Consider the following 14572-nt stretch of genomic DNA (forward strand, 5'->3'; position numbering starts at 1 on the left):
GGGCGCCAGTCTGCTCTTATCCCTCATGACACACTGTACCACACCTTCCTGAAGGGTTAACTGGAGGGAGTTGTAAAGGGATCAAAATGGGAAGTTTTGCATGACTGTTCCCATCACGCCCTAAAGAAAAAGCATAAGTAATGAAACTTTCCCAGAGATCGCCCTGGTGGACCCCCTCTAGTCACCAGCTTTACCCCCCTTCCTCAGATCTCCCTGCTCTGAGAAGAGTGCCTCCCTTCCGACTTGCCCAAGTGAATCTTTACTCCTGTGTCTTAGGGAAACCCTTTTCTGCACCCTCTGCTCCCATCAGATGATCCCCACAATACATTGTCTCCAGCGGAATATCTCCTAAAGTCTGAGTTACTCAGCCAAGGTCAGGCTTCTGGGGGCCTTCCTCAGGATTGGACTGTGACATTTTAAATCTAACCAAAAAGTAAGATTTAACCCTCTTTAAATTTCATCCCCCTAAGATTGCCATATACCAGTGCCAAGTGCAGGTAATTACTGAGTAAGATGTGCACAACTCACATGTTCATTCTAGAAACCATACAGTCTAGATCCCAATGAAGGGGGAAGAATGTTTCCCTGGTGCAGCAGATTGTTCACAGACCTGACCCCCGCCAAAGAAGGGAGCACACACGGATGCACCCTGCTTCCCCACTCAGCCCCCCTCAGCTTCCTAGGCTTGGCCAGGCGCTCCCCTGTACACACCCCGGACCTTTGGTGAGCATCCCCAGATCCATCCTCCAGGTGCCTTACAGAGACACCTGAGGATGTGTAGCCTCCTGGTTCTGCTCCCCCAGGATCGTGGAGTGGTGTTCGCGCTTCTAGTCACAAAAAATGCTCAGTAAACGTTAGCTTTTAGAGGCTAGAGAATCTAAGCATATGGTCTGAGAAGGCAGAGACCAATTCAGAGACATTAGAAAATGAGCCAAAGGAAGCATATCCATAGAGTCCATGAAGAGAATTCTCATCTACTTGGCAATCTTCTGACCTTAGACGTGAGTGTTTCTGATGGTTCTGAGATGAAAAAATAAAGCCACCAGAGCTTGAATGATGAATTTTTGTTCCACTTCTGGCTTTTCTTTAGGAATGATTCTTGAAGGGGGAATCACTGGTCAGGGTGTAAAACTTCTCTAAGACCCGCAGGTATTTTTCCTTAGGGCCCATCCACCGTCTTACAAGTCCCTTTGGTATGGGGCAACCAGCGTAGGGAACCTTCTCTGCCAAAGGCAAAACTGCAGTTCAGCCACAGGGTTGCTTTGTTTGGATGTCTTTGCGCTTTGTAAACGGTAGCAATGGATGACAAGGAGAATGAGAATGAAGGCCTAATGAGATTGTATGTTTATCACCACTCTGCTTATGGTAACAAAAATGAGTTTGCTGGTGGGAAAGAAAGGCTTTTATTACTCTTAAACAGAAATGTGATATAATTATATGCTTATGTCCTCTGGTATTTATAGTTTGTAGATATTTAGGTATAGCCTTAAAAAACTTTTGTCACCAACATTCCTATAGGAAAAGTTCATTGTTACTGAAAGTCTCCAGCCCCAATCCTTTTTTTTCCAGTGAAACAGTTGTGTTTTTTTATGTTTTTTTTTGTTTTTTTTTTATTGCGGCACGCGGGCTTCTCTCTAGTTGTGGCGTGTGGCGTGCGGGTTCCACAGCACGTGGGCTCTGTAGTTTGCGGCACGCAGGCTCTCCAGTTTGAGGCACACGAGCTCAGTAGTTGTGGCGCTCAGGCCCAGTTGCCCCGCAGCACGTGGGATCTTAGTTCCCTGACCAGGGATGGAACCCACGTCCCCTGCATTGTAAGGCGGACTCTTTACCACTGGACCACCAGGGAAGTCCCGAAACAGTTGTTTTTTAATATAACATTTGATAATGACATTTCATAGGAACTCTCTCAGGTAATCAGAAGAATAAATTTTTTTATTTTTTTCCCATTTTGCTGATTTACATTCCAGTCGGCACTGCTGTACAGTGAGTGCTTGTTGCACCTACAACCTTGTCAGCATTAAGTTATTGCAGCTTTTCTTTGTTTAAAGTTCTAGTTTTATAGACCTCCAAAAATTACATTTTTATTGTTAATTTAGTTTACATGTGTTATCTTATTTCTTCTTTTGTGAACTGTGTGCATTTTTGCCCATTTTTATTTAGTTATTAATATCTTTTAGTTAGTTATTTAATGTCTTTCTTATAGATTTCTATCTGTTCTCTATATATTAAGACACTAAGCTACATCTAAAAGTTGTAACAAATTATTTAGGTTTGTTGCAAAATTTTACTTTGATATATGAAATTTTTAGGTTTGTGTATAATGAAGTTCATCAACTTTTCCTTTGTGATTTCTTTCATTACTTTATTTTAAAATTTTTTGCTGATTGTTTAAAAAACTGGTTTTAAACTATGAGTTTAAAAAAGTGATTTTTAAAAACTTTAAAAGTTATCTATTTGGGGATTTATTTTGGTGTGTGGTGAGAGAAGTTTTTTTCCCCCAAGAAAAAGCAGAGTGTAATGTTTAAGTCTTTAAAGCCACATGGCTGGATCCCATCCTTGTGGAGAGGTTTTCTGAGTTGGTCTACAGAGTGTATTGCCCTTAGGGACTCTAGCTTATGAGGGGTCTCTGATCAGACTGCTTCCCTGCTTCAGGCCCCATTTTACTGCCTTTCTCCCATATTCTCTGTCAGTGTCAGGTTTATCATTAATGTAAGGATGCTTAAGCTTCAAGGTCAGTTACTTGCCTAGACCCCTTCCACGGTCCAGAGAGGGTCCAACCAATGTATTGACAAGGCTGTGTGTTTTGAAATTTTTTCATAAGTAAGATATTTTAAACAAACAGTTTTAAGACTGCTGACTCTTTACTCCAACTTTCCCTTGGTCTATACTTTGCCTAATATCAGATGATGCTGGAATACCCATGGGCATTTTTGGGATCTGGCTATGGGGAAGTTGAGTTGGGTATCCATTTAGTTTGGGTTTAGTGGGATTATGTTTATGTGGTTTGCAGTCACTTCATGTTTGGTTTACTTAGGTTTAGTTAATTAGCTGTCCTACTATAAAAATGGCTTCCAATGTGCCAGTGTGCCCAGCATTCTGATACAAAGATGCAAAGTCAGAGATCTTGTACCAAAATGAACTTGTCCTCTGGCATTTGGTTTCAGAAGTATGGGGTAGTGGAAAAAGAAAGAACATTTGAAATATGCAAAACCAGAAGCCAGTCTGTGGAAATTCTTTCCAATCATCAGATTTGCCAAATCCTCAGCAGGAGATTTGGTTCTCTCAGATGCTTAGTCAAAACAGAAGTCCTCTCTTTTCAGAAGTGCACTTACTAATGAAATATATACATACAATTATAAGTGTACCCTGTGTTCTCCATCTACCATGGGAATGGCCTATTTGATAAATCTCACATCATTTTAACTGCAATTTGGAAGGATGTTTTGGAACATGTCAATAAAACAAGTGGTTTGGCTGTGTATGAAAGGTACTTTCTCTGTCATCTCTAAATTACTTAATAGCATGTTCAGCTGTGGCCCTGGACAAGAGTATGGGAGACCCTGGCACTGACAGAACCCCAGGAGGGTAGGGAAGCTGGGTCTGCTACTGTGGGAGCAGCACAGGCTTAGGAGGGCAGAGACTGCTCACAGAGGGGGAAATGGGAAGACGATCGAGGGTAGAGGAGCATCAGAGCTCTAGGGTGTTTTGAAAAGGTCTACAGGACAGAGGCTTTCAAATTACAGTCTCAAAAACACTTATTTCCCCTCAGAACTGAAATAGCCCTCTGATACATAGAATATTTGTTTCTTCCCAATTCCCAGAAACCAGAAAATAAATGAAATAGAAAACTAATAGAATATGAAATAAGTGATAAAATGAGCATTGAAATTGAGAAACTATTCTGATAATAAGAAAAAAAAAAAAATCCCAGATCAAACCAAAAGCAATAATTCACTAAGAGGAACAGATAAATTCCAAACAAAAATAGTAAATAGGTTCCTAGAGTGTTGTTCATATAAAGTGAATTATGTGAACACATTGGCAAAAGATGAAAATTTCTTGCTGATTTTACATGATATACTGACATTGACCAAGATGATGTTGCCTAATATGCAACAGCCACGAAGACATTAAGTAAATGTTATCAATTCAAAGAATATTTAAGATTAGCACTAAAAAACTTGAACGCTATGGAATTTTACAGCTCGCATCTAAAAGACACTTGATAGAGGTTTTCCTAAATTTGATGATTCTAAAAATGTATTTGACAATACCATTTATAAATTGTGAAGCTAAAACTTAAAAAAACTATCAAAATAACAATATTGGTCAGTCATGCTAGAAGAAAGATGGAAAGCTTCTCACAGAAAATACAGCCCCACCCCATCCACTGATTCAAACAACTGCAGATCGGATTTCCACTGGTTGAATCCGTGGATGCGGAACCCGCAAATACAGAGGGCTGAGTAAACTATGCCATTTTATATAAGGGACTTGAGCATCCCTGGATTTTGGTGTCTACGGGGATCCTGGAACTAATCCCTTGGCAGATACAGAGGGACAGCTATGTTATAGAGTTGTTGACATATGATGAAGCAAAGAATATGCACCCCAAACATGAAGGTAAAGTACTATAGAGGTATATCTAATTAATAAAAATATTATTTTTCTGGATTTCAAGATCTTTTTCAGTTTGATTAGATTTATAATTTTTTGTGATTTTCTTATTCTAAATACTCATTTTGTTCCTAATTCCATATTCAAACTGTGTACTTTTCTTAGCGGGTCCCCCAAAATTTATAAGTTCCAGTTCTCACGAAACCTGGATCTGCACCTATTCATGATTCATTAAAACCCAGGCTCCAGGCTGAGTGACCAGCACCTGCTCTAAGGTACACATTGTCTCCAGCACTTGTTCTAGAATGGTGCTTTATGGTCATCCTGGCCCTTTAAGGAACACCCTCACTTTTAAGAAAATTTTTGATGCCTCATCTAGGCATTAAAAAAACATTCTTTTTAACCAGCATTTTAGGAATACTTTCTTGGAAGGAATCTTTTAGAATAGGTAGTCTTCTATAGTCCATGAATCCTCCTTTAAAAAATGAATATAAAGTTGCTTTGTCAACCTCCATGCCCCCCCCGCCCCCAAGACTCAACTGGGATTTTGAGTGTACCATTACCTTTACACTTTAAATGAAAAATTGATGTCTTTAAGAACTGATGGCTTTGTAATACCCAGGCTTCCTGTCTAGGAACATGATCTAGCTCTTCATTTATTCATGTCTTTTCTTATGCTGCTCAGTTGCGTGTCATAGTTACCACCTCCCCCCATCCCCACACACAGTTACACAGGACCCACACATTCCTTATAAAGACAGCTCCTAGACATTTTATAATTTTGGTTGCTGTGAGTGCATTATTTGAACAAAAATGTTAGTATCTGTGCATTGATGGTATATAGAAAATTATTGATTTGTGTATGTCATAAATATTAGGAGTGTGTATTTTATAACTAGCCACCTTACTGAGTTCTCTTGGGTTTTCTAGGTGGGCAATCATATCATTTGAAAAGAATGGCTTTCTTTTATTTCTACCTTTCTAATAGCTATATTTTTTATTTTTGTCTCTTCTTATATTTGCTGCAACTCTCAGACTAGTGTTACTAATGTGATAAAAAAAATACTGTCTTTTATTAACTTTACTGTGAATGCCCCTAGTGTTTCATTAGTAAATAAGGCATTAACTGCTGTTGATTGGAGAAAGGTTTTTTGTGTTTTTTTTTTTAATGTTAGATACCCTTTTCCTAGTTTTCTAAGCATTTTCCTGAAAACGATATTAAGCCCTGTGTAAAACATGATTCAGGTGTGGATCTTTATCCAAACGGGGCTGCAACTCTGGGCTTTGGCTCGCGTGCATGTGTATGTGGACTGATAGCACATGTGAGCACAGCTTCCTGAGGAGCATATCACTGCCCCAAGCTCTCAGGAGCTGCAGACTTGAGATTCAGACCAGGGGTTATCCTGGGAAACTCTAGAGTCTACCTCCAATGAGTGCATTGTAGTGGGATTTTGTTCAACTGGATCCCATGATGGGGGTTTCTGTTTAAACCTAGTCCCTTTTTGTGAGGCGCTATTATGTTCAGTTGGAGCCCAGGCTCTCCTGATAACTGGGTCATGCTGTTTCCTGCTTCCCAGTGATGCCAACGCCCCCTTCGCCCAGTGGAGCACAGAGCGTGTGTGTGCATGGCTGGAGGACTTTGGCCTGGCTCAGTACGTGATCTTTGCCAGGCAGTGGGTGACTTCTGGCCACACTTTACTGACAGCTACCCCTCAGGACATGGAAAAGGTAAGGGCTGAGCCCTGGGCTAGGAGGCTCCCATTTCTCCCCAAACCAGCGCATGGGGAAGTGAGGCCCCCCCCCATTCCTCCACTGCCCACCCACGCCCACACACAGGAGAGTGGACAAAGGAGGGCGAGATTCTCTCTGTCACTTCAGGTTGATCCCAGGGCGCTGGGCAGAGGTCCGCTTCCATGCTCCACCCAGGTGGAGTATCTCCACCGAGACACAGCATCCTCTGAGAGCCAGGCTGCCCGCCGAGATTTCACATCTGTCTTCATCTTTCACTTTCAGGAGCTGGGAATTAAGCACCCTCTTCATAGGAAAAAGCTGGTTTTAGCAGTGAAAGCCATCAACACCAAGCAGGAGGAGAAGTCTGCACTACTAGACCACATTTGGGTGACACGTAAGGACAGGCATACGTGTGTTATGTTTCTGGCAGCTCCCTGGGAATGTGTGCTTCAAAGACAGCTGTGTCCTTGGGACAGGCAGACGGATTACTAAACTTTAGGGGAAATAAAACTGGAATTCAAAATGATAATTTGCTGCCTTTTGTTTTTTTTTTTTTTTGGCATCCACAGTCTCCCATTTTCACAAATTTCACTTCCCTGTTTCTGTAGGTTGGCTTGATGATATTGGCTTACCCCAGTACAAAGACCAGTTTCATGAATCCAGAGTCGACGGGCGAATGCTGCAGTACCTAACTGTGGTGAGGATCCTTCCTCCAGTGTTTCAGTTGTCCCTGTGAACACCCAACTCAATTCAGGTGTCCCCATGGCGGTATTTAAACTTGATTCCACACCTCCCTCATATCCTTCAGGTCTAAAACAGTGTCGTTTGTCACATAAGAGGTCCCAATTAGCAGAGTATGAACCATTGTGCCAAGGAAAGCTGTTGCCGTGTCCACATGCATTCCTGACGTGTAGTAGACCACTTGTCTGTGTATGGTCTGGGAAGGAGCCTCGGGGGGTGTTTGTCACTTTGGAAGCTCTGGTTCATCAACCAAAACTTTACTTTTCCAGAATGATCTACTCTTCCTAAAAGTCACCAGCCAACTACATCATCTCAGCATCAAATGTGCCATTCACGTGCTGCATGTCAACAAGTTCAACCCTCACTGCCTGCACCGGCGGCCAGCTAATGAGGTGAGGGCAGGACACTATACCTGTCCAGGTAGCCCTGAGCTGGGACACCTGTAATATCGGGTGTGAGAAAACCAGAATGACATAGTCATAAAGTGGCTGCATTTTGGACCACGGTGCTGCGGATTCTTCCCTTTACTAGGGCTTCATGGTGCCCCAACACGCCTGTGGCCTGAGCTCTGCATCCCACAGCAGCCACTAGCCCTCCAACTCCCCCCTCCTTTTGGGAGACATATGCTATGGGCTGGAGGGCAGTAGCAGCAAGTCTTTCAAAGCCATCATAATGATTAAAGGAGATGAGGAAATGGAGCAAAGGAGAGGGAAGGGCAAGACCAAATGGAAAGACGGTGTCAAAGCAGGCAGAGGAGAGAAGAAGAGGATCCCATAAGGAACCAGACATTTCAGAATAGATCTCCCTACTCGTTGGTAGAAACTTAACTGACCCCCAGCCCCAGGCGCACAGGGAATCCACGATCAGGTTTTGCTAGAGAAGAAATCGTGGAGGTAAACACAGCAACCCAAATCCTGGAGAATTCCCTGATAATGTTCCAGGAACCTCGGAGTTCTGGGTGGGCCCCAAAGCTACAGAATTGTCAGTCACACCCCGTCTCCCATGTTCATGGGAGCTAAGACTAACCCTGCTGTAAGAGTAACTCAGCTTTCCGGGGGATTAAAAATTCGTATCTCTACTCTCCGTTCCCTCTCTCCTCCCTGTTGCACAAACACGTTTTGAACCTTCTATATGTTAGGCACAGTGCTGGGCATTTTGAAGACCCAGGTGCCACTTGAGGGTACTTAGGTATAAGTATCTTAACGTGTGTTCTCCCAAAACATTCGGCCACACCAGTGAGATCTTGATTCTATAAAACACTCAGCGCGTAACTGATAGTCCTCTTTAAAGTTCTGTTGAATCACTGAATGAATAACTCCATGCTTTCATGTGTTAGTCACAAAGTAACCAGAGTCAGGGAGTAACGGGATTCTGGAATCAGATATCTCAGTGTAGAAGATCATGCAAGTTCAGTGAGAGCTTTATTTCTTGGAAACTGGGAGGGCTCTCAGGCAGCTGGCCTGGAGGCCTTGGTCTGTAGGCGTTAAGGATTGTCTTCGGCAAGGCATTCGGGGCCGGCTTACTTACCAGGGACTGGCTCCACAGAGGACCCTGGTAGGACCTATAGGCCTAACTTCTCCACTCTCCTTCTCCCTCTTACAGAGTAACCTTTCTCCTTCAGAAGTTGTGCAGTGGTCCAACCACAGGGTGATGGAATGGTTGCGGTCCGTGGACCTGGCGGAATATGCGCCCAACCTTCGTGGGAGTGGCGTACATGGAGGTCTCATTGTGAGTGGCTCTTTGGGCTGGTCCACCTGCCTCGGTGACACCTGGGGTATTCTGACACTGATGTCTTAAGGGCTAGACAGGCATCCAAGTAAGAAATGTTGATACTTCATCTGAACCCCTTGCATAAACTGAAGTCTCAAAGTAGAATTTGATCATTTGTGGCTGAGAATTACTAGATTTCATCCAAACAAGATGGCTTCTGGAAAGACTTCCTGAGCCACAGACCCAGAGGAGTCCAGGAAAAAGGGGCTGCGTGAGAACTGCCTGTTAACCAGGAAGCTCCACCTGCTGCTGGAGGGACACAGGGCTTGGGAGGGAGGGGGAGACCACCAAAATGTACCCTCCTGCTTGTCATGATACGATCTGCATCAGCACTCATCTGTCAAGTGGCAAAGCCAGCAGGGAAAGGAGGAAGGGGTGGCTCAGATGTCCTCCAGAGTAGACCCTGGGAGACAGCCTTATCTAAGAGGGCACAGCTCTCTGCTGGTCGGTCACAGAGCCGGGCCCTGTGCCAGGGAGACAGAGGGGAGGGGGACACAGGACAAGTGGATGAGCGTCAGCCCCTGCCCTGGGGCCGCCCGGGCTCCTGGGGGCCTGTTTCTCAGTGTCATCACCTAGAGCCACCGGTGGTCGCCACTGGGTGGCTTGTCTGTGGTTTCTTCTTAGATCCTGGAGCCACGCTTCACTGGGGACACCCTGGCCATGCTTCTCAATATCCCACCACAAAAGACACTCCTCAGACGCCATCTGACCACCAAATTCAATGCCTTGATTGGCCCTGAGGCTGAGCAGGAGAAGCGAGAGAAAATGACTTCACCTGCTTATACGCCACTGACCACCACAGCCAAAGTCCGGGTGAGTTGCCAGGCCCTTTCTGGGGTGGCCACAGGGGCCTGCCTTCTGGCCCTTGAGTTGTGTAGCAGCTGACCCAGTGCCTGGAGCCAAACCGAAGTGGGCTGCCTGGACAAGGAGGCTCTCTTGGCTTCTGCCTTGGTTTCTACCTTCGGTTTGATTTTCTGTTACTCTTTGTTAGCCCAGTTCCCGGCCACTCTTGAGTCCAAGGGTGTGCAGGTTTCTTTACACAGAAATGACATACAGGCAGCATCGGGTCCTCTCTCCCAATGCTGTCTTGACTCGCTGTGCAAAGCAGACAAGTTCCCGAATGTGGGTTCCCTTTGGTCAGACCCATCTGCATTCCACATGCCATGTGGGGTCCTGGTCTAAGCTGTCTTGCCAACGTAAGGAGTGTCCCTGTGGGTAGCCAGCCGTGGTCACCTTGTGCTGTGGAGGCGGCCAGCACACAGCCATCCAGAGGTCCCGAGGTCATCCAAGCACCAGCGCCACTCACTGGGGCTCTGAATCCCACAAAGCCCGTTCCACCTGCCTGAGCTGTCCTGCCAACTCAGGACAAAGCTGGAGCAGGGAGGAAGGGCCACCTAGGGCTGTCCGTGTGGCTTCCCAAGGTGCTGTGAACAGAAGGCAGGGAGTGCTCCACGTGTGATGCCAAGTCCTCTGAGCTCAGCCTCTGTACAGACTGCGGCATCCTCTGGGAATCCCCAGTCCCCCCGGGGAATGTGAACGTCACTAGTGGGACAGCAGGGCAAGAGTTTCAGGCACAGAGTCTTAGAGGAACAGCTCTGCTTGCTCACGATGATTTATCTGTTGACTTTTCCCCAGAAGGGCAATTGCTTACCGGGGCTCTATTTTGTTAAGAGTTTTTCTAGAAGCAGTTTGCCTTATTCCTTTCCTCGTCGGCCTGTTCTAAAATGTATTGTCAGTAGTAGCTGCACACTAGCTTGATAATCTCTTTCTCATAATCTTGCATCTGCTGTGTTTTAGCCAAGGAAACTGGGATTTTCACATTTTGGAAACATAAGAAAAAAGAAGTTCGATGAATCGACAGACTACGTTTGCCCAATGGAGCCCAGCAACAGTGTCGGTGACAGTCACAGGGTCTGTATTGGCTACCAGGGCCTCAGCCCCCTCGATGCCCCTGAACTGGATGGGCTGGACCAGGTGGGACAGATTAGCTGATGCCTTTGTCACCTGTACTGTCTGTGCGTCCTGAGAGCTCACAGTAACTCCGTGTGTGTCACCATGTAACTGCACCTCACCCCCTGTGTATGTGCATGACTTGCAGAGAACATTCCAGCCATTGTGTACCCGTGGGCCAGTCTTTCTCCAAATCCTGAGGGTGGCCAGGTATGGAGCTGCATCTTTGCTAAGGGGCCAGCCTTGGGGACTCAGGAGGAAAGACACTTAAAGATGCTTGTACGTTTTCAGTAAGTCTGAATGTCCACCTTCAGCACCAGTGGCAATACCTGAGCTTGGACACAGGTCCAGAGACCACGGACAATCCCGAGAGGCTCAGCTCTCAGGCCCCTCGGCTGTGCCCCCGTTGAGGGCAATCCCAAGTGCCTTAGGCCTGTGACCACAGTTTTGGCTGAGGCTGAAGGGACAGCAGCAGGAACTTCTGCCCCAGTGACAATGGAGCTGTTGTGCCTTCCTTCAGAGGCGGTCGCTTCTTTCTGGTAATAAAACCCGTATTTATGTAGAAAGCAAACTGCACAGCATATCTTTAATCTTGTCCAGGGAAGTGAGTTGGGCGCATCTAGAGATGGAGTGCTGCTCATCGTGCAGTTCGAGAGCCAATGCCGCTCGCCGCTGAGCTGGGTCAGGATTGGGTGAGGGGGCTGGAGCAAGGTGGGACCCCCATCCTTTGGAGGTCTGTGGCCTCGCTTCAGGCTCCACTGCCCGGTGTGAAGCTGAGAGGCACTTTGTGTCTCACATCCTGACTGGAGGTCACATGTGTCGTGCAGACCCCGAAGTTGGTTTCCATTCCAGCGGGATGGGCCACCTAGTGAAGGGGGCGTGGGGAGACCAGGCGGCCTTGCTGGAAAGGCCCTCTGTTCTTTCATGTGTTGTGCCAGCTCTGCTGTGGCTGACCGTGCTGGGCCTGTAACCCCGTGGGGGCTGCTCTGTGTTGGCGGAGCTGGAACAGACCTGTCCTCCTGATTTAGAGGCTGACTAACTGGTAATGGGTCTTCCAGACGGGCCTGGCCTGGCCAAGGACAGGGGGAGGGACACACCTGCCAGTCTGGGCTCCTGCTCGTGAGATCCCAGTTAGTCCCAGCGCAGCTTTTGGCTCTGCTGGGTCCCCGGGCCTCGTCTGCAGAAGCACGACGGCAGCATCATAACTGTCTGGTGGAGGGGGCAGGGCCTCATGACCCCAGTCTGAACACTCTGATTGATTCTGTCCCAGATGGAGGCGATGTGAAGATTTGCTGCTTAAACTACCAGCAGTCTCAGGCCATGGCCTCCCAGCCTCCCCTGAAGTCCAGCCAGCAAGAGATAAGGGCACAGGCTTGCCAGCTGGCAAGGCTGCTGTTTGATCCCAGGGCCAGGACCACTGAATGACAGGTGCTCCCCGGGGCTGATACCCGGGCACTGCAGTTTCAAGCCACAGTCAGGGCGGGCTTTGTCCCTTGTTTCTTATCGTGTCCTGGTGGGAGAATCTCCGCATGTGCCTGCTTTCAAACCCTGCATGGAATTGTTATGTCACTAGTTCTCTGTGCAGCCTCAAGCAAGGCCTGTATCACTTTGTGGGCCCCAGTTTTCCCACCTATAAAATGATTATACTCGATGCCCTCAAAGGGCAAATCTACAATGTCCAAAGAGGTTTAGGGAAGAAGGAGCGGGCCAGCATTTGCCTGAGAAGGAGAGGAGGGAGGCTCCTAGGAGTGAGGATGCCCTGGCAGCTCCCTGAGGATGCCTAGCTATGCCTATACTGGGGCATCAGTGTCTGGGGTCCTGCTAGTGCCGGAAATTTTCAGTGTGTTCAGCATCCTGAAGGCCTTCATCCCTGCCACTCTCTGCTCCTGGAAATAGCTGGAGCACTGAACCTGTGCTAAAGGGCTGCTCTGACAGGGCCCGTCTGTGCCCTGCTCCTGTGTCCCCTTAGTGCTGGCGCCGGGGTGGGGACGAAGGAGAGTGTGTGATGGTGTGGGACACTGGAGGCTCTGCCTTTCCCCAGGGACAGAAGCAGCATATGCTCCACCCGTCACTCCTCAGGGCCTGGCCCACTCCTTGCCCGCTCGCCTGGGGAGCACGCCTGAGCAGGCTAGGACTTGCATGCCACTGCTGCGAATCACGAGCTCAGTCCACATGTGCTGACCAGGCTGCTGCCCATTTTACAGATGGCACCTTCGGAAGGCACCCTGACGCAGATAGGGCTCCTCTCCCAAGACATTCACCGCCTCACGGTAGGACTCTGACCCTCTCTCCACAGTAGGACAGGCGCTGGGGAGGCCCCGGGAGTTTGGGGTGGTGCTGGGGCAGCCCCCGTGCCTACTCCGGAGACTGTGGCATCAGGGCCTCTGCTGGCAGAGAGCAGATGGGGCTGGGGGCTGGGGCTGGGGCCTGAACCAGCCAAGATGGAAAGCAGCCCAGAGGCCTTCTCTGTTGGCCTGCTGCCAGCCTTGAGCTGAAACCAGCTAAGGTGTGCTAGGTCTCAGGCCCTCTTCCCAGGCCCAAGGCTGGTGAGGAAAGCAAGATGCTCAGCAGCTCTGGGTCACCTGCCTCGTCAGCCCAAAGCCCAGGCCTCGCCCCTGGCTTGGTGGCCACTGCTCTGCCCTCTGCATCCATGAGACACATATTTCCTATCACGCCTCTGGCTTCATGGATGCCACAGGCACGTGAGCACATCCTGGCATGTCCAGTGGGGACAAGCCATACCATATGAAGCAGCTTGGACCAGGGCAGAGGAGCCACTCTGGAGGGAGGCTGACCTGGTCCCTATCTGGGACCTCGGGCAAGTCACTGTCTCTCCGGTCCCTGGCTTCCCTATCTGTCAAGCAGGGCTAATATCCTCCTTGCAAGGCTGCTAGGCAGCCCGGAGCTGGCAGTAAAAGGCCAGTCACAAAAAAGATTTACATTGTTGAGGCCCTGTGCCTTGCAGGGCCTCACAGTTCCTAGAGGGCCCCAGCACTGAGCCCAGCAGCCAGAGCATCCAGCCCGTTGAGGCCTTTGCTGATTTACTGAGGCAGGTAATGAAGGCTGTATCCAAGGGCAAGACGGTCAAGGAGGTGGGGGCATGGGGGGGGGTCTCCCCGAATCCAAACAAAATCACTGTTTTCAATTTGTTTTTTTCTTGGCTCACACACTGAAATGAATCCACCCAGCCTTGCCCTTATCACTTCTATAGGCCTTTGGTGGCCTTGAAATAGCAACTTTACTTCTAAAGGTAGGAGCAATTTATTGTTGATAGTGTTGTCTACTCTGACCCAACACGTGGGGTCCCTGGGACACCATGAACTTACAGGGTGCTGGAGTCAGGGCCACACCCAGTGCCCTGCTGCTTCCCACATAGTGGCCACAGGGCAGCCTTGACCAAAACGCTGTTGAACAGTGCCTTCGGCCGTGTCCTTTCAGACTATGCTCAGCCAGGACCAGCTGCTGACTGACTCCCGCCTGGCCGCTCCCAACTCTGAGGACTGGTGATGACTGTCTTATCGCTGGCAGCCCGGAGAGGCACGTGTGAGGGCCTGAGTCTGCTTCGATGGGGAGCTGGCCCATGGCCACCCGCGGAGCCCAGGCTGGGCTACAGGACATCTCCAACATGGGTGCTGACGGGACAAAGCGGGGCTGTGGAACAGATGTCCAGGAGGTGGCCCACATGTTTTCAACTGTGCTGTGCTCTTCATTGTGCTTTTATACCTTTTGTACTTTTATACGTGGACTGTAGACCACTTTTGTG

At 48.1% G+C, this 14572-nt stretch overlaps 1 protein-coding gene across 8 annotated transcripts in view; it reads left to right on the top strand.

Moving 5' to 3' along the window:
* Positions 1-14572, top strand: part of PPFIBP2 (PPFIA binding protein 2) — a 151900-nt gene extending 137328 nt beyond the window's left edge. For 7 of the 8 annotated variants that reach the window (XM_061201396.1, XM_061201399.1, XM_061201397.1 and 4 more), the window contains 9 exons: positions 6195-6345; positions 6631-6742; positions 6957-7045; positions 7359-7481; positions 8692-8817; positions 9484-9672; positions 10657-10833; positions 13014-13079; positions 14248-14572. In XM_061201396.1, the coding sequence (XP_061057379.1) occupies positions 6195-6345; positions 6631-6742; positions 6957-7045; positions 7359-7481; positions 8692-8817; positions 9484-9672; positions 10657-10833; positions 13014-13079; positions 14248-14316 (1102 nt within the window). In that variant the 3' untranslated portion in view covers positions 14317-14572. Of the gene's footprint in view, positions 1-6194; positions 6346-6630; positions 6743-6956; positions 7046-7358; positions 7482-8691; positions 8818-9483; positions 9673-10656; positions 10834-10957; positions 11404-13013; positions 13080-14247 lie in introns of those variants that run through there. The other variant, XM_061201398.1, reaches the window with a different exon arrangement.

Source organism: Eubalaena glacialis, chromosome 10 (genome assembly GCF_028564815.1).
Source record: "Eubalaena glacialis isolate mEubGla1 chromosome 10, mEubGla1.1.hap2.+ XY, whole genome shotgun sequence".
Lineage (NCBI taxonomy): Eukaryota > Metazoa > Chordata > Mammalia > Artiodactyla > Balaenidae > Eubalaena > Eubalaena glacialis.